The sequence below is a fragment of the Ambystoma mexicanum genome, chromosome 10 (genome assembly GCF_040938575.1).
Source record: "Ambystoma mexicanum isolate Mex_15411 chromosome 10, UKY_AmexF1_1, whole genome shotgun sequence".
Classification (NCBI taxonomy): domain Eukaryota; kingdom Metazoa; phylum Chordata; class Amphibia; order Caudata; family Ambystomatidae; genus Ambystoma; species Ambystoma mexicanum.
In genome coordinates this window covers 938,199,269-938,219,300 of record NC_090932.1, presented here as the reverse complement: position 1 = coordinate 938,219,300, position 20,032 = coordinate 938,199,269, and the positions used below count along the sequence as shown (strand labels likewise).

Sequence of the window (20,032 nt, the reverse complement as noted above, 5' to 3'; positions counted from 1 at the left end):
CACCCAAGGGTGTAGGAAGTGGCTGTGCGCCATCCCAAATAGGTATTTGCTGATTTAGAGAAAATAAGTGTTTATTTTGGAGTTTGTGTGTTACTATTATATTACCCCTTCTGAAGAAGGCTTAATCAAACTGTTAAATAAATTAATAATTGTTTAATCAAGAAACCTTGAGTGTAAGTGTTTTTTTGTTTATACTGGTCACTGTGAATCTCAGCTCTGGCACAAATCCGGATTGGTGAATGTCAAGCTGGGATGTCGCCACTAGCCATTTGAGGAGTTCTTTTAAGACCAAATGGGCAAACATCTTCCTGGGAATATCTAGACAGGCTATCGGCTGATTTGTTATTTCCCTTCTTAAATATAGGGATGACTATTGAATACTTCCACGATGAAGGAATAAGAACAGTTTTTATCACTTGGAGGATTATTAACAGAATGGAGGCCCAGAGGTGCGGGTGGGATTACAACATTACGTTGGAGACCATAAGGGCCTGGCGCTCTTGATGTACTTAGTCTTTTTATTTGCAAAAGGACATCCCCATGATGAAAGATCAGAAGACAAAGATCATTTTTACAAAGGTTGTGAGAACTGAGAGAGGCAGTCGAGTCAGCAAATAGAATAGTGAAATGCAGAATCTATGCTTGTTCACTGAACACATTAATCATCAAGGGGGCAGTTGAGATGTTGGTACCATCCTTAAGGAGCGACCAGATCTGGGCAGTGGACTTGGATGCCAGAGCCGGTAACATTATTTCTGCATCTATCTGGACCTTTTTTGCTTTATACTGTTCAGACCAGTTTTTAAACTTTGTTTGGATTTTAGTTAGTTCAAAGGCTTTGTCTGGTAAATTACCCAAGATAATTTATTTCCCATCTCTCCTCACCATAGCCTTCATGTCTTGAACTGTTGGATCATGGGGATGTCTATGTGAGACATTAGGAGAAAGCCCACTTGGGCTGTTGCCATGAAAAGGTTTAAAGTTTCAGTATAGGAAACACTATTATGCAAATCCATAACCAGCAAATCATTAGGTAGACATCTCTTTAGTGAGTGAAGCTTAGGTGCTGTCCATTTCAACCTATTCATTAGACCTTGAAGTTCAACGATTGGATTCTAATAGTCACGCTATTATACATCTTATGTATAAGATCTTTTTGGGTCCAGGTTATTCCTAAAATGTTATGATCGCTCTTCAAGGTTGGAAAAATCTCAAATGTTTCTAAAGTTTTAATGGAATGAGTAGTAACAAAAGCATAGTAAATTATAGCAGATAGTGTATCCCTATACCAAGTGGGGTGTAGCACAATGTCTCCTGCAAGAGTCCCATTGAGCATTGTAAAGCCCCCATCATCCATGAAGTCCAGCCACTGTCTCACTCGAGTAGAGAGGAAAGCATAGTGAATGTTTAGACATTTTGTATTAAGATAGCCGACAATTAGAATGGGGTCAATGGAGAACTCTCCCATGCTTAAATCTAGCAGATCGCCAACTAATGTAAAGAAGGTGTCATCAGGGAGGGCAATCAAATTCCAATAAAGGTTCAAAATGACTATCTTTAAGATGGGGATTCTGAATTTTGGAGGAGCAGAAATCAGTTAGTTGGTTGAATGGATGTGGGGATGCCCAAGGTGATAGACAGCCGACCTCTAGTTTCACTACTGTTAAAAGGCCTGCTGATGGTCAGTCCTTAGAATGTTTTATTGCTGGAATCCAGCAAGTTTTATAGCCAGGCCAATTGGTTTGTTTAGTTAGTCATGTTTCTAATACTATTTCTCATTAAATGTTTCAATCCTCTTGTGTTCCAGAGTGCCATTCTGAGCTTATGGGTATTTGGCTTTACCTGGCACTAATGATTGCTTCGAGTCTGTGTGCCATTAATGGCATTCTTCAGCCACGTCCATGTCGTCTCTCTGGAGTTTTGGGCAGAGTCTTTAAAAGATACTTCTCTTCTTAAATGACCCTGTTTGCCTTGACAATTGATGGATAAGGGTTTGAAAGTGGATGTCGTGGTTGATTTAGGGAAAGATTGCCTTGATTGGAATTTAGAAAACGATTTAAAAAAGGTATCTCTATTTTTTTTTATTTGGCTACATGTGGTTATATAAAGAAAAAAATCCTTTAAGCCAAATTATCCAACATCTAAAAAATCCACTTCAATATCAAGTGTATATTTAATACAAGTTCTATAAACGGCTTGGATCTTAGCATTTGCTTCCATCCTGTTTTTATGGTGCGTGCTTAAGTTGATCCAATCTCTGGAAGATAGCAACTACAAATTTGACAAATGCCAGAGTAATTGAAATTCTCTCTCCCGCTAATAAGATTTTCCACCATGTTTCCTCCGGCCATACTTCCTAGTTGTTTCCATCACAAGATTCAGCCTTAAATCTTTTGCTGCAGGGCATGACATTACTAAATGGTTGAGAATTTCAATCGTCGAATCTTCATTGCGTTGCAGTATACAAGTCAATGATCCCCCACCCTGAGTTCTTGGTCTGAGGATTTCCCTCGTTGCTAGCAGGTTAAGTCGTATTCTCAAAAATTGAGATCTAAAGAACCAGCTGGCAAAGGGCTGCAGGTATTTCGGCAAACAGTTCAACTTTTGTTCTTCTTTTGGAGGCTTTCCATATAATACCTGCCTTTAATCGTGGGTCTGAATCCAATTCCGCCTTTTTTCTTAACCTTGCGGTGGTTTTGGACAAGTGAACAAGGTGTTTCCACCAAATTGAACAGTGTTGTTACAAGTGCACACCCATTATTTTAGGGAGCACTCTGATTTTTCTTTTACAGCTTTCTGTAAAACCCTGAAGCCTCCTCTCGGGTTGTCTTCGATACTTTTCCTGAATAGCTGGAGAGATTTCCATGTAATTATGGCTTTCAGGGAGGTTAGGCCAAGTTCCATACACAAGGCCTATATCGGAAGACTCTTGGTAAACCTAAAACTCTCTTCCAGAATATTCCTTCGATAATCTGCCAGTGCTTGATGTCAAAGTTCAATGAGGTCTCGGCTTCATATATTAGAATAGGTATAGCTTTCTTTCTATAGGAGGTAACCACCGGAATCAACGAGAATCCACAGACCTTTTTTACTAGAATGAGGCCTTGTGACGCCAAGTTATTCACTTTGCTTCGAAGGATGACAATTCTAGGCGCATTCCAGGGACTGGTATTTAAACATATGCCCAACCAGGTCAGTGATTTTACCTCTGGTATTTTCACTCCGTACAGATACCAGGATTTTGCTCTCTTTTTTTCCTATTCGTGGGTTCTGCGAAGGCCATGATCATTGATTTTACAGGATGCATCAGCAGACCATTTGTTGAAATATAGATTTGCTTAGCATCCAATTGCCTCTGGAGGCCCACCAGTGTTTGGTCAGCCAGGACGATGTCGTCTGCAAACAGCAACTGCCCTATTTTCGCTGAACCCAACTTCAGCGGGAAGCATCAGGTACCCTGGAAGGCCAATCAATATCGCATATGAAAAGATTAAATAACTCTGGTGCCAACGGGCACCCTTGTTTCAGGCCTTTAGTTATGTCTATAGGGTTTGTTACAGCACCTAAGGTGTTGACCCTAAGGCTTGTGTCCGCGTAAAAGTCTTTAATTGGATCCATGATGTTTCGTGGACAGCCCCATTGTTCCATCTTTTTCCAAAGGGCTGGGTGATTGATAGTATCAAAGGCTTGAGTTAAATAAACAAAGGCCAGGTATGTCTTCTTAGTTTTGTATCTTTCAGATCTGGACTTTAGGATGCTTATAATAAAGATGTTAAGAGACATCCCTAGCCCCTTCACAAAGCCGGATTGCCACTCATCCCTGTGTGTAGCTCTTATTGTCTACTGGGATAAGTTCTTCAATATTGAGGAGGCAAATATTTTTCCGGCCACGTCCAGCAACGCTATCGGGCGATAGCTAGCTGGAGTCTCTGGCCTTTTTTGTAAATGGGCACAATAATCGATGTTTTCCATGACAAAGTTATCGCTCTTGTCCCCACAATGTGTTGCAATAGAACAGACAAGAATGTTGCCCATTGTAAAAGATTTTGCCTTAATATCGCATTTGTCAGCCCGTTGGGTCCTGGGGCTCGTGAATTACTTAGTTTGCTGATAATCAAGATGATAGATTCTGGAGTTAGGTCAAAGCCATCCCACGCTGCTTTTTTCAAATGGGCGGGTTGTATGCCTAATTGTGCCTTGTCCGAAGAGTCCTTGAAATGTTCTAGCCAGGAGGTTTCTGAAATGGGTTTCATCAGTAGAGTTTCCTGATCCGAATCATCTTATTTAATATTGACCATATTTCGCCACTGTGACAGGATTTTATCTTTCCCAGCATTACTTCCACATCGTCACGAAGCAGCATTTTCTTGTGCATCTTAGTCCAATTTTTATGTTGCTGTTTTAGTTTGCGGATTTGCGCACCTATGTCGGGGGTAGGTCAGTTTTAGTTTATTAATTTTCTGTTTCATGATCTTTTTCCTCGTTACCACCCTTTGATCGTACAGATGGGTGTGCTGAAATGTCTGACGGTTTACCGTTCCTTTTTTAACTTCGAAGTTGTTGAATAACGGTAAATAATCCACTCTCTCGTTTCCTCGTTTAGATTTCAATTTATTCGTTATCTGTTTCAATTTCCTTGGTAAAGAGAATTTTATTTAGAGGAATTCAAAGACGATTTCGACCTGGTGTTATCTCTAGATCTTTCAGCACTATCCCTTCTCTTTCATGGCGGGCTGATCCCCAGGTCAAACTTAACAGGTTATAATCACTTGTTTGCTTCGCAAGTAAGGACATTGTTTGTATAACAGATAACATGTTTTTTAACGTGCAGATGTAGTCCAATATTTGTCCATTTCTTGAATCCTTTCTTGTTGGTTTCCCCGGGGTATTTCCTTCTATGCAGCCATTCAGAATTGTTAAGTCTCTGTCGGCTATCATTTGTTGCCAACACAAAACCCTCTTTTCAGCCTCTGTTTCTACCAGATCGGCCTCCCGGGGTTGCCCGTTTACATCAAAGCAGATACAACTCAGATCACCACATAGGATGACCCATGCACCCTTCCACTTTAGGCGTTGTTTGTCGATCAATTTAGCCACTTCCTCGGGATATGCCATGTATTCCAGAAAGGCCGGATTCCAATAAATGTTCATGAGAACTAAGTCTTAGTTACTTACCTGTAACTGTATTTCTTCAGCATTGGTATCTTTCATAGATTCAGATGCTTGAATATTCCCCGTCGTCAGACTGGGAATCCTTGGTGATAAAAATAATTATTAAAATGCTTTAATATACATCCATTATCCCACCATGGAGAATACATGTAAATGCTCCACTGTGGCCTATGAGCCATTCTATTGTGTAGTCCCTCCACCTCACTTTGGTTCTTTATGGCCCCAACCAATGAGGTGACAGGGTTTAAGCTATGCCGCAGTCAGACATCTTCAGATTTTGAACCGCAGAAACTACAGCATGATGAGTGCTGAGAATAGGAGCAGCCTCTCAGGGGAGGTGGGTGGGCGCATGTGAATCTATGAAAGATACCAATGCTGGAGAAATACAGTTACAGGTAAGTAACAGACTTCTCCAGCATTGGATTTTTCATAGATTCAGATGCTTGAATACAATACCAAGCAGTTAAAGCATGCCACCATCATATACATATATAAGCATAGATTCAGAAAAGTTATCTCTGACAAACCTTTACCATGCAGCAACATAACGGTTACCTACTCGGGGAAAGGAGGCTGGTCCTACCTTATGCAAAGAGGTGGCGGAGCACTGCCTGTCCAACTGCAGATTCCTTGTTGGCATTTTCTGCCAGGCAGTAATGTTTAGCGAACGTGTTCCAGGCGGCGGCTCCGCAGATATCCTTCAAGGGTACCCCTGCGTGTAACTCTACTGATGCCGCTCTCCCTCTGGTGGAGTGTGCTGAAGGCGGTCTGGAGAGGGGGTCGCCCTTCAATTGATGACAATGGGTGATGCATAACGAGACCCATCTTGCCAGACTTTGGAGAAATGTTGCCCTTTTGTGCGGCAAGCAAAGGGAATGAACAGTCTGTAAGATAAGCGGAACTCCTTAGTTCTCTGCAAGAAGAATTTTAAAACCCTAGTCACATCAAGGAATGTAAAGATCTTTCCCCTTCCGAGGTATGCTTCCGGAGGAAAGATGGTAGAACAATGCGCTTTGTGAGCGTCATTTCCGATAAGATCTTGGGCAGAAACTTTGGGTGTGTCCTCAAAATGACACGGTGTTGCTGAAACAAAGTAAAAGGAGGTTCTGAAGACACGGCTTGTAATTCACTGATCCTCCTGGCCAAAGTCATGACTATCAAAAAGCCGTTTTCCAAGATAAGAATTTTATTTCACATCTGTGAATGGGTTCGAAAAGGGCCGTTAGTACAGTGTTTAGGCTCCAGGAAGGAACTGATGAGGGCATAGGAGGGTAAGTACGCATCAACCCCTTCAGGAAGATCTTGATGGCCGGAAGAGAGAGTAATGACTGCGCTTCTGGAGCCTTAGTCTATGCCGATATGGCCGACTATGAACTTTGATGGAGGATAGGGAGAGACCTACCGAAGCTGTAAGTGGGTTAATCCTAGATGTTTCATACCACTTCGAGAAGCAGGTCCATTTGCGCACGTAGGTGATCCTTGTCGAGGAGGCTCCAAAGGCCCCGATTATGTCCCAGCAGTCCGCCGGAAGGTTCAAGTCTGAGTTTGTGCTGCTCAGGAACCAGGCATTGAGGGAGACACTCGCTGGGTCGTGGTGGAGGACTTTGTGGTTCTACTGAGTCAAGAGGTATTGATGTGTCTGAAGGCGAATTGGAGGCCACCGGGATAGATGCTGCAGAGTCGGATACCAGATCTGTCGCGCCCAGTCCGGCGCTATTAGAATCATGGAGCAATCCTGTTCGTTTATTCTGTGCAGAACTCTGGCAATGAGTGGAATTGGGGGAAAAAGCAAAAAGGAACTTCCCTGTCTAGTCCATCGAGAATGCATATCCCATTGACTGATGTTCCGGGTACCTTGAGGCGAATGCTTGACATTTTCTGTTGACTCTGGTGGCATAGAGGTCGATCCGTGGATGGCACCATACAGAGAAAATGCATTGAACTTCCTTATCGTCTAACTCCCATTCGTGGGATGACGCGTACTACCTGCTCGGTTGGTCCGCTAAGACATTGTCCACTCCCGGGAGATGTTCAGCCCTGATCTGGACTTTGTGGTGCAAGGCCCATGACCATAGTAGTTGAGCTTCCTGTGATAAGATCTCTGACTTCGTGCCCCCTTGCTTGTTTGTGTAGTGCATGGCGGTTGTATTGTCTGTCTGGTCAAGACCTGACCCGCCATTACTGTAAGGAAAGCTTTTAGAGCCCAACGTATCGCCCTGAGCTCTAGGACATTGATGTGGAGCTGATATTCCTGCTCTGACCAAGCCCCTTTTTTTGTCTAGAGGTCCGCCAAGTGCGCTCCCCATCCCGAAAGGGATGCATCTGTCCTTAAAAGAAGAGTAGATGTTGGTGCCTGGAATGGCATCCCTTGGAGCAGGTTCCGTGGAGTATTCCACCATCAAAGTGCCTTGTGCACTGCTGTCGGTATCTGGACTACATCTTCCCATGAACCCATAGCTTGTTTCCATTGGTGGTTCAGGGCCTCCTGGATTGGTCTCATGCGAAGTCTGCAGTTTGGTATGAGAACTATACATGAGGACATCATACCCAGGAGGGATTTGAAAGAGCGTACCATGGTCGTCTCTTTTTCCAGGAACAATGATGTCAAGCGGAGGATGGCTGTTACTCTATCTGCCGATGGTCTTACCCTGGGAATGGTGGTGTCGAACTCGGCCCCCAAAAACAGAAGCATCTAGCTGGGTACTGGGCAGGATTGTATGTTTATCGAAAAACCTAACCCTTTTAGGAGTTTTATCGTTTCCAATACTGCCAATTGAGCTTGACTGTAGGAGCTTGCCCTCATCAACCAGTCGTCCAAATATGGAAAGGCCTCCGTTCTCAACCTTCTGAGGTTTGCTGCTACGGGCGCCAGACATTTGGTAAATAGCCTCGGTGCAGATTTCAGCCCGAACAGGAGTACACTGAATTGGAAATGTAGGTCTCCCATAGTGAACCTGAGGAACATGTTTGTGGGCAGGATTCATTGAAATGTGGAAATATGCTTCTTCAAAGTCCAGAGTGGCTAGGAAGTTGTTTCTGTTCAGCCACGGAAAGACTCCTTGCAGGGCTATCATTTTGAATTTAATGCGTTTGATGCATTTGTCGAGTGCCCTTAAGGCCAATATGGGCCTCCATTGACAGTTTTTCTTTTTGATTAGAAAGAAGCGGGAATAGAAACCTTTTCCTTTCTGGGAGTAAGGAACTGGCTCTATAGCTGCTTTGTGCAGTTATTTTTTAACTTTTGCCATGACGTTCCGCAGCATGTGAACTTTGCGAGGGGTGGGGGCAAGGGATGGAGGGTGGTCTAGGAATTCTATAGTGTGACCCCTGTGGACCACCTGTAATACCCACTTGTCCGATGTTATCGACTTCCATCGTTGACATTTTTTTTTTTTACTTACCCTTCCCCCCCCACCGGTCTTCGACAGAGGGGCAAGAATCGAATAGACAATTTTGTTTGTTCTGGGCTTTACCTTGGGAAGAGTCGCGCCTTCCTCTCTGGGAATACCTATTGGAGGATTGATATCTGTTGCCTTGGAATGTGTTACCTTGTGACTTTTGACCATAGGAGAAACGCGTATATCCTCTGTCTTTTGACTCTGAACCTCGAAAGGGGCGAAAAGACCTGCGGTCTTTAGATTTATCCTTCAAGGAACTGATGGCTTGAGCTGTATCCGTGTCCGTTTTAATTCCTTTTAGGTGTTATCTACTTTTTTGCCAAATAAGTCTTGCCCGTCGAAGGGCATGTCCAAAATGTGTGCCTGCACCTCAGGCCTGAAATTAGTGGCCTTCATCCATGCCTGTCTCCTTAGCACCGTGCCGTGGGCCATTTGTCTGAAACCTGACTCAGACACGCCGACAGCGGCGTCGATCATGTGGTCTGAAGTAGCTTCTCCGTACGCAATGATTGATCTGGCTTCTTCCTGTAAATCTGCTGCTAGATGTTTGGCGTCGCATGTCCAAGCTGACCAAAGTTCACGGTCAAACCTGGCTGTCATGGCTAATGCATTGCCCGCTCTAATCGTGAGAGATGCTGAGGAAGACACCTTTCTACCCATGGCTTCCAGTTTACGACCTTCCTTGTCTTTTGGTGCCGACAGTTGTGATGATGGGTTGGCTAACTTCTTTCTGGCCTCTACTGTGATGACTGAGTCTGGCTTAGTATGACCCCTTAAACAAAGCAGTGCCGAGTCAGGTGCCTTGTACTTCTTTTCAGGTCTTGACACCAACGCAGGTGTGGATAAAGGTGTGGCCAGTATCTTCGACCCAGACTCCCATATGGTGTCGAGAAGAGGAATGGTGGTAACCGTTCTTCTGCGTTTGTCTCTGTACTCCGAAAGCACTGACTTCTTCACTTCCGATGAAACTTTTATATTAAACAAGTCCACAGCTTTACCAATTATAATATGAAACAATACCAAATTGTTCGGAAGTGATGAATCACCTGGGGAGTCTTTCTTCCTGGGTTTCTTGACGATATAATCATCCCATTCACAGGGAGCATCAGGCTCCTGCGTAATCTCTCCTTCTATCCGGATCTGAAAAATCCCTGAACGGGTCCTCTTGCCAATCCGGTACCGTAGTTGGATCTCGAACTGGCGATAGAGGTCTATGCGGTGATGCTGAAGAGGGGACTCTTGTCAGTGAAGCACTGAGTGTTCTGCTCCTGGATCTACGTGGAGGTTCAGGATATTGTGCTCTTTTCTGTGGTTTTCTCCTGGAAGGGGAGTGTCTGGGTGTGCTAGGCCGAGGTCAAGCATCCTTCAGGGGAGTTCTTGGCTCCTTCAGTATAGAAGACCTATTCTTTTGCTCTTGGCGTCTGTTAAATTCCTCCATGTCCTCTGAATTTGGTTGCCAAGGAGGGCTGTTTCCCTTAGGAATGAGGAAAGGCTGCTCACCAAGAATTTCCATGTCTGAGAACTCCTCCTGAAGAATGATGTCCGGGAGTTCTGTCATCTCTTTTAAAGGGGACAGTTGTGCTCCAACTGGCTCAGGCGTATCTGAAATTGGGGATGTTGCTCCCAAAGACTTATGGAGACTGCTCACATTGGATGGTTTACCCGTGAGGTCAGCGAATGGTGTTGTGGGTTCTACTGCTTCAGAAGACACAGAATTTTTCGGAGTGGTCGACGGTGGTTTCGCGGACGATGGCTTCGTCGACGGCAGTTTTGCTGACAGTGGTTTCGTGGGCAAAGACTTTGAAGATGGTTGATCCGTCGACGCGAGCTTCGTCGACGACTGCTTCGTGGACGATGACTTTGACAACAATGATTTGGTCGTGGACGATGAGGCTTGCAGTGTTGTCGTATTTGATGGTGGCTTCGTTGATGGCTTGGTCGCCGGCGAGTCCCTGACCTTGCTGCCGCTCGGGGACGCCTTCTCCGTGGACTAACCCCCACCCTGTTTTTTTTTTTTTAAAAAACGCCTCCTTACCTTTGGAGGTAGTTTTTTCTTCAGGATGACATGCCTTGTGGTGTCCTGAGTCCAAGGAAGGAATAGAAGAAGTGGCTTCCAACTTTCTTTTAGCCTTAGGGAGAGGAACTACTTTCCACTGAAGAGGCCCTTCCCTTAGAAGCTTGCCTCTCAGATGGTTTAGTAAACAATACAGGAGCTGTCTTGGCAGACTCCTCGTCAGAGGACAGACCTTTGGCTTCAAGGTGTAACAGTGTCATGTGTCTGTCTTGCAGGGTTTTGGTGGAGAAAGTCCTGCAATTGTCACATTTGTTGATGTCATGTGGATATAAGCAGTAAATACAGTGGTCATGTGGACCCTTCATGTAGACCAGTTTCTTCGTGCACCTCGTGCAGTCCCTAAACAAGGAAGGCTTCTTGGCAGACTGTAGCTCAGCCATGCTGAGGGGAACTTTCACTCGACGAAAAAGTGCCAAGAAAAACGTTTTCCGGAGCCCAAAGGCTCCGAATAGAAAGCCCCTAAGGAGGGGAAACCAGTAGAATATATTACAAAAATATAAACTACACACAAAAGGTGAAACAAATTCGAAAGCTCAGAGAGCTCGAGGATTCCTTCTGTCTGATAGACTGCAGTGATAAATCTGAAGATGGCTGACTGGGGCGGAGCTTAAACCCCGTCACCTTATTGGTTGAGGCCATAAAGGACCAAAGTGAGGTGGAGGGACCAAACAATAGAATGGCTCATAGGCCACAATGGAGTATTTACATGCTTTCTCCATGGTGGGATAATTGATGTATATTAAAAAATTGTAAGAATTATTTTTATCACCGAGGATTCCCAGTCTGACGACGGGGAATATTCAAGCATCGAAATCTATGAAAGATCCAATGCTGGAGAATATCTTGTTTTGCTTCGTCTGGTCCGTATTCAGGTTACCCACCAATATTTGAATGTAAGAATTGGAGGAGAGAGACTCAATATGTTGAAAATGAAGGTTATCTTTAATTGCGATCAGCAGGCCTGAGGAGGGCCTACCCCCCTTAGAGACTTTGACAGCTGGGTTTAGGTAAACTTCAAACCCATCTAGTATCAGGCCCTTCCTTAGCTAAGTCTCTTGGAAACATATGATGTCATGATCTCCAATTTAATATCTCTTTATTAATTTCAAATTTGAAGCTATGTTGTCCAAGTTGGTATTTGGTTCCCAATAGTAGTTCTCTCACTATCTGAGAGGGGGATCGTCAATTTGACTTTATCCAATCTACGGTAATTGAGAAATTGGATGTATAGAATATCTTGTGATTTAAATGATTTCAAATTTGGGGTAATTTTGAACATTGTTAGAATTGTCGTCCTATTAGGGAAAGGGTCTTCTCATTGTCTATCACTGTTAGAAGTAAACAGTCAGGGTATTCTAAGTTATGTGCTTCAAAGTGTGGAGTTTCCAGTCTCTCCACTAGGTGCGATTAATCTGAATATCTGCTTTGATGAGATCATCCTTATAGGACCGTTGCAGGGCTATTTTGAATTGAAAGTTCCTGGGATCGGAAGGGGCAGGACTGGACTCTTTCTGAATTAGAGGATGTATTGTCACATCTGCTGAGTGATCGCCTCCTTCTCTGTTCCAGAGTAAGAAACTCGCTGGTTCCATTGCTTGGTATCGCACTCGCAACTCTTATTAGATAAGTGCTCCCAGATAGATGTCATCGACTTAAATCAGTCGTGAGTCGATGGGCAAGGTGGAAGAGATGAGATAGATCAAGTAGATGGATTCATTAGCTCTATGTACTCCACAGGAATATTTGAAGTTGTAACCAAGTTTGATGGATCAGAACATTTAGTAGAATTTGTTTACCCCTTTTAATTTCACTGATTATTCTGCAACTTTTCGTAGGGTTTTAGTTTGGGCTAGAGGCCTCGCCTAGGGATAGTCAAGGACTCTATGAATTTCCTCTAATTGCTTGTCACAGACTTGAGTGGGGCAGTTTGATTTTTAGATTGTTTTTTGATGTTACCAGTGCGTTTGGTTTTCTTCCGACATTTTAGATTCTTAAATACATTGAAGACAGGCTCATCCACTTCTTGTATGTGTATGACCACATTGGACGATGGGCACTGCCTACCATCGCAACGCAATATGGGACAGGATTCTTCTAGCATAGCAATTTCCTCCAAACACTGTGAACCAACTAGGAGCATTACCTTGGGTTGCATGTTTCTGCAGGGGGCCTCACATGATGGTATAGTCAATTGCAAATGAATTCGATCTTGTAAAAACAAATTAAGTTGTTTTTCAAATTGTGATGTTAACACGTCAACTTTCAGTGATAAAGCATTGAGACATATCATTTGGTCACCAGTTTTTATTTCTAAAACTTCAAACAGTTTAGTTAGGCTAGTAATCCCAGTGTTCATTGCCATTAGTGTGATCTCATACAATGCGTTTGTACTGGATTCAACCCAAAAGAAGGTCTCGAAGTTGGTTTTACAAAAGACATGGGGAAGCTTGCCGACAAATTGAAAGTTGAATTATTCGACTCGGGATATAATACAGGCGAGTGCGATAGATGTTAGCGCTGATTGTGCAAAAGCTCAACTAGTCCAGTTTTGTGAAATACCTGCGAGTTAATCAAAACTCTGTGTACCGGCATAGACATAGGGTCAGATGGTACATGACAAGATGTTTGATTCTCAATTTGCTGTGTATGCACTTGATTAAGTATAGTTTCTTTGGGTGTTATGTGAATGATTTGAAAATAAAGAGTTGGTATTTGGGTGTCATCTGTTAAACAAATTACTGGCTCAGTTGTTACAGATAGTTTAGTAGATGAGGCTTTGTTATGAGTTTTAGTATCAAGATTTCATGTCGGAACATTAGTATCATGATTTGTATTAAACTGTGTAGATGCCGTCAACAAGTCTGCATACGGTATGTGGCGCAAGTCAATTAAGCAAGATTCCTTGTTAGACAAAGGTTTTTGAAGGATTGCTTGCTGATTTACAAGCATCAGGGTGCAATCCAACCGGTAGTCACAGGAGACTCTCAGGGCACAGGGGCTATTTGCCAAAATTGCCGGATGTCTGTAGTTAACGATTTCAAACGCTGATTTTTCTTACTAAGACACAAAGAAGCACTTGACTTCGCCGTTAATTGCGTTTCAGTTAACAATGTTACCACAAGTGTGCCAGCATCCAGCAGTATGGCTGTTTTTAACGTATACGTTAAAGGAACAAAAGTATAGATGTGGTATACCGTAGTAAATGGGGACCGAAAATTGGCAAATGACAAGTATGTTACCGAGAAGGTATACAAAGAAAGGATGTACCAGTGTATAGATGGTAGTGTATAGATGCTTAGATGTCTGAGCCTGCTGTCCAGCTAAACAGCACTTCCTCGATATGCATGCGCAGATGAGCGTGCTCGCCAGTTTAAGAGGAAGGCAGAGGTGGGCAGAGCCACGGGTAAAGCAGCCTGAAGTAAGCACAATATAAAACCAAAGTACAGTTTGCAGAATTCTTGTGTAAAAAGTCACTATAAACGAGAATTGAACAATAAATGTCCGGGCAGCGTTCCCACAATGTTAGAAGATGTTGAAATTGTTGGGTGTCGTACCTGGATCAGGTCAGCAAGAGATTCTTCCAGCTAAACAGCACTCCACAAGCACTCCTTCAATGTTTTGATAGACTGTTAAAACTCTTGGTAGCAATGACATCCCAAAATAATTTGAACAAAATACATTCTACAGTACTTAAGGAAGTGTGTGCACCCAACGACACAAGCTAAACATCAACACTGGTTTAAAACAAAACCAACAGGTATACTCTTTGTTAGGGATAAATCTTATTTCTGTGCCAATTCCTTTCAACCTTGGAGAACCCCAGCTCTTTTGCTGAACTTTAGGACTTTTTTTAACCTGGAGTGAGCAAGACCTTTTCCTCACTCTCTCGTGCATTTTGACCCGATTTGGATTAGATGGTTCCTCTGTTTTTGGAGTCTGACAAACTCCAAAGGCATCAACATTTTTTATGATGACATACAACACTTTCAGTGCAGTGTCACAGAGATAACCTTTTAGATTTCTCATAAGGTTTAGATATCTTTTCTTTTGTGAACAAATGTTCCCAAGAATAGTAAAGTGAAATTGACTTTACTTATCTTTTCCCTTAGTAGGTCCAGCAAACGCCATCTTATGTGGAGTGCGGAGGTTACTTAGTAGCCCCTTAGCCTACTCTCTCATACAACAATGTTTATGTTACCCTCACTACTTTAAATGGCTGGTGGCTGTGGTTTAATTTTCCTACCTTGTGCTTTTCTACCGCATGCTGAATACTCAGCTGTAGTATAGCACCCATGGGGGACCATTTTGTCAAAATGACCCCGGTCGTATTCTTTCGCCATTTTCTGTTTGTGAGGTCTTTCTTGGGTTTTACTCTGCAAGTCGAGGCAGATTTGAGCCCTTTGTTCGCTTTTCCTGTGGCAGGCTTCAGCCCTGAAGCTCGCCTGTCTCCAGTGTGTCTGGAAAGGCAGGATGAGAGGGAGGTTCTCGAAACTCCCCTGTCCGTTGTCTCTAGGCGTTAGGTAAGACTGTATGCAGTACCCTTTCGGTGCACTAAAACAACCCTGACCTCCTGGCAATAGGAACCGAACCTTTGGTATAAGTCTGTACTAAACAGGTTGGTAGTGTGGTCGAGTAGTCAGGATCTCAAGAGGGGGCAATGTGAGCTGTAGGGGAGTTACACAGAGATTCGCAGTGACAAGTATTCAAAAACTCTCACACACAAGGTTTCTTGATTAAACAATTATTAATTTATCAGTCAGTTACAATAAGCCTTCTTCAGAAGGGAGCAATATAAAGCAACACACAAACGCACTTCAAAAATACACACTCTTCTAAATCAGTGCATACCCATTTGGGATGGCTCACAGACACTACCTACACCCTGAGGTGACTTCAATTGCTGGGGTGCTATGGACATTAATATATCACTGTTTGCATTTAGAATAGTCTTTGGAGAAGTGTCAAAGAAAAGAGGGTTCAGACAATGATTCTTAAGCAGATAAGAACTTTCAATAACCCCCGCCCCAATGCAAAGTAAGTTAACACTTTCCTGGAAGGAGGGCAGAACACAAACAGAAGAGAAGATTCATTCTGGGAGCCAGGCCAGCCAATGTTAAGTTAGCAAAAGTCAAAGTGAACTGATTTGCGTGTAGAAAGTCTTTCACAATCTTTTCTTTGTAGGATGGAATAAATCAAAGTAGGGCCACAAGCTGATTAGGCTTGGGAGGTAAAGAAGCTGATAGCAACTCTACAAATCCAACCAAGCAAGTCTCTAATGAGGACAAGTGGCTACACAACAGACTTTACCTGTAGGTTGAAGAAAAAGTGCAGCAGATGACTTCTGTTCCTGTGCAGCTCTGCAGATCCTGCTGTTCCTGAGCCTCAGTCGTGGGGACAAGAGGGAGGACGTCTGGGGACTCCTGCACTGCAATGAGAGGGTCACCACTCACAGCCGGCAATCTTCAAACAAGAGGCACTTCGATGTTTCAGCTCCTCGCGTCTACTGCAAATAGCACCAACGCGGTTCCTGGCTGTCGAGAGGGGCTTTCCTTGCGTCTGAGGTCCTGCACTCTGTTGAGGGGGCTCTGGCTCGGTCAGTCCCACTTCCTGGGAGTTTGGAGGATCTTTCTGGAGCTCTTGGCCAGCTTAAAACTGGTGTTCCTCTCCCTGGCTATCTGGTTCCAGCAGCGACTGCAGTGGAAACTCGACCAGCTTTGAGAGGATGTCCAGGTGGCTTACTTTGGAGTTGATTGGTCCCACCAACTCAAAAAGGGAGAAGTCATCCTTGCAGGGGCTTCTCCGTCGATACGAATTTGGAGTTTCAGCACAGCATCAGGGCTTCACTGGGCAAACCAAAGGACCAGGAGTTGCAACAGGAGTTCTTCGATTCTTCTTCGGATTCCTTCGTCCATTGGTCAACTCAGCCTTCCAAGCCAAAAAACCTTGCCTTTTATGCAGCTTGCTCCCATTCATTACAGCCTAGCTGTCAGTCACCCAGCAGGGTGGCTGTTCTTGCCAGATAGCCAGCCGGCCAAACACCCAAGAGTGCATTCCTGTCTCCTAGGAGACTAAGCACAGGGAGTTCCGGGCACCTCCCTTACTTCCTGTCCCCACCAGACACCCTGGAGCCAGAGGCGGGCTTCACTCGTGAATCCTGACAAAAGCAAAATGAACAAAGGGACCAAACCTGGTTTGGCGCGCAGAGTAAATCTCAAGAAGGACCTTTCCACAAAGAAATGGCAAAAAAAGACGACCAGGGCCATTTTGACAAAAATGGCACCCATGGGTGCTTTAGAGTGGCTGTGAACGCAGCACACAGTAAAATCCAATAACGGTAGTAAAAAATAAACCACTGCCACCAGCCATTCAGTGAGGAAAGGGTTACAATAATGTTACATGAGAAGCTAGACAAAGGTGATACTAAGTAACCCCTCAAGCACCTTATTGTAAGATAGTGTGTGCTGGGTGTAGAAAGTTATAAAAGGTAAGTAAAGTCAATTTCACTTTACTGCTCTGGGAAACAGCAGTTTATCCCAGAGAAGGTATTTAAACCTTTGGGAAATCTGAAAGACTTCCAAGTGCCACTGCACTGAAGGTGCTGTGACACACAATGTAAAAGATGATGCCTATGGAGTTTGTCAGAATCCACAAGCAAAAGAAACAGTGCACAAAAACACATTAAAATCCATGAAAGAGTGGGAAAAAAGGGCCTCACTTAAAAGGAGAGGGTTTTGGGACTAAAGGCAGAATCGACCACTGAGAGAAAGACCCAACGAAAGAAACTGAGATCGAAGTTTGCTGCATCCTCCTGGACCTTTGAATTGTCCGGTGAAGCCCTGCTGCTGAGCTGAAACTTTTTTCTAATCGACAAGAGAGGTCCGGAAGGGACGACTTCTAACCTTGGGTTAGTGGGACCAACTAACCCTGAGACGAACTCCACTGGACAATGTTCCCAGACTGGCTGTACTTCTTTGCTGCTGCAGGAACCGAGTGCCAGGGGTCGAGAAATCCGTGCAACGTCTGAAATCCGGCCAGAAGCTCCAGGACTCTCCTGAGGACCCTCTGGAAGCAGGACGACCCGAACTTGAGTCCCCCTTCGCCAGAGTGCATGACCCAAGGAGCGAAGGAAGCCCAATTGGTATCCGAGATCCGCAGTGGTGCCGTTTACCGAGCGCTGAAACCGTGAAGTGCTGCTGAACCAAAAAGAGCCTGTAGCTGCCGAAGACCTCCAAATCGCTGCCGCAGGAGCCCTCCAGACGTTCTCACTCTTGTTCCCACAACAAAGGCTCAGGAACACAGCGTCTGCACAGCTGCAACAGGACAGCATCCAGCTGGACCACTCTTCTTCAAACCAGAGGCAAAGACTTGAGGTACTTACCTAATTGTCTCGTTAGCTGTGCTCTTCTCAGTTGAGAATCGCATTGGCTGACCTGTTAGAGTTGGTTCTAACTCCGTTTTTCACAGGCTTCACAGCTTGTGACCCTACAACTGATTTATACAAACTCTCTGACTTTGTGCAAGACGTTTATCATCTAAGCAGTGCCTCAGCTCCATAGACTGTGCTCCAAATGACTTTAGCTGTCCTGGCTCCCTGCAGACTCCTCTAGTTCATTGACTTTGATATTTCTGTCTCTCATGGATGGTAACTAGTATTAGGCCTTTCCCAGCAATAATAGTCTGTCTAGACTTCATTGGAAGATTTAAGTATACTCACATACCCTGAGAACATGTTTAATCTTTTTCCTTCCTTTAACCTTTCCTTTCTGCAACCTCAAAATCTTCAAAGTACAACTAGTAATATATAAATGCCATTACTGTCCTTGTGAATGAAGTCACCTCCGGGTGTAAGAATTGTGTAAAAAGCATATCCAAAGAGTATCCACTAACTTGTACTGATCCTGACTTTTTTTTTTAAAGTATATTTGATTGCTACATAAATTGCTCTTTTAAAGAATGCTTATTTAAAAATTAATGTTAAATAAATATTTATAACAGAAACCTTGAGTATAAGTGTTGCTTGGTTACTTGTAAATATAAATGTCATTGCTACAGCTCTACAGCTCACATTTTCCCCTCTTGAGATAGGCCTGGCTGCTCAGTCACACTATCAACTTGTGTAGTACAGACCTATACCAAAAGGGGGGGTTACCTAATACCGAGCAGATCAGTGTTGTGTAGTCTCACACAGTGCGACTACACCAATTCTTACCCAACACTCTTTTTGATCTTTTTTTCTCAAACAACAATAGCACTATAGCTTTTGCAGCCTCTTTACAGAACCTGTGCAGGTTCCAAAAACACGTTTCAAAGAGAGCATTTGAGGCATAGACTAAGCATACATGCTGCTAATAAATGTAGTACTTAATGAAAGAGGAAAGGAGCTAATGTGGTGACAGGCGCAATGGTATGTGCTACAATTTGTGGCCATTCTGCTTCCCAATTTCTTTCAAATACAGTGCGGGCAGGTCCTCCTAATGCCACCGCAAGAGTTCCATATGTAAAACTGTGGGAAAAAGTATGTAATTATATTTTAAATGCATTGTTGTTGGAACCACTGTACATTTAAAATTTGCCAATCAGAAGCTTATAAGCATTCGTTTTAGGGAACATGTGGATGGACACCAAAGCCAGTGGGTATTGCCATAAAACAACCCTCATTCATGCAGTGCCAACAGTTAATTTAAAATATTTAACAGATCTGGAGATTCATTTTAGATGCTCACCTTGTCTACACCTGCACTGAGAATGAAGTTTCCTTTTTTATTCCATTTCAAAGCAAATATTGGACCTTTATGTTGTCCTAATGTGCTGGCAAGGTTTCCTAAAATGTTGATGGAACATACATTAGTGAAATAAGAACATCCAGGGTACAATGTATACATTTGAGACATTTTACACAAAGCCTTTTAAAGGCTTTTTAAAAAGTATATAATGCTATCAAGGTACTGATGAAATTAAAATAGGGCATTTCTGATTGTTGTTTGCAAAATGTACACCCAAAGGTACCATGCTACAGTACACATTTTTAATACTCACAATTTTGAAATTGCCCGCCACCAAAAGTGGGAGAAAATGTCATGAAATTATCACCTGAAGGTTGGATTAGTTGGTTAGTGATGTGACAAGATTGTTCTATTTAAATAACAGAAAGAACAGAGAAGAACTTGGGAACAATGCTGGTTTTGAAGGACTCCAGTGAAAATTCACATTTGGTACACAATTGTTTAGAGGGATTATAACATTTCAATTTGACACCACCATTGAATATGTGAGATGCCAGAATTGGTCAGACATCTTTACATAAACGTTATGCCTAATAGAGGGCTGGGGGCCAACCTCGTTCTGAATTCTTACTACGTTGGAATCTCTTACATGTACTACAAAAGGA

General features: G+C 43.4%; 1 protein-coding gene across 12 annotated transcripts in view; it reads right to left on the bottom strand.

Moving 5' to 3' along the window:
- TBL1XR1 (TBL1X/Y related 1) overlaps positions 1 to 20,032 on the bottom strand; it is a 1,277,138-nt gene that overhangs the window by 411,716 nt on the left and 845,390 nt on the right. For all 12 annotated transcript variants that reach the window (XM_069618704.1, XM_069618702.1, XM_069618706.1 and 9 more), the window contains one exon: positions 19,368 to 19,465. In XM_069618704.1, coding sequence (XP_069474805.1) covers positions 19,368 to 19,465 — 98 coding nt within the window. The remainder of the gene's footprint in view (positions 1 to 19,367; positions 19,466 to 20,032) is intronic.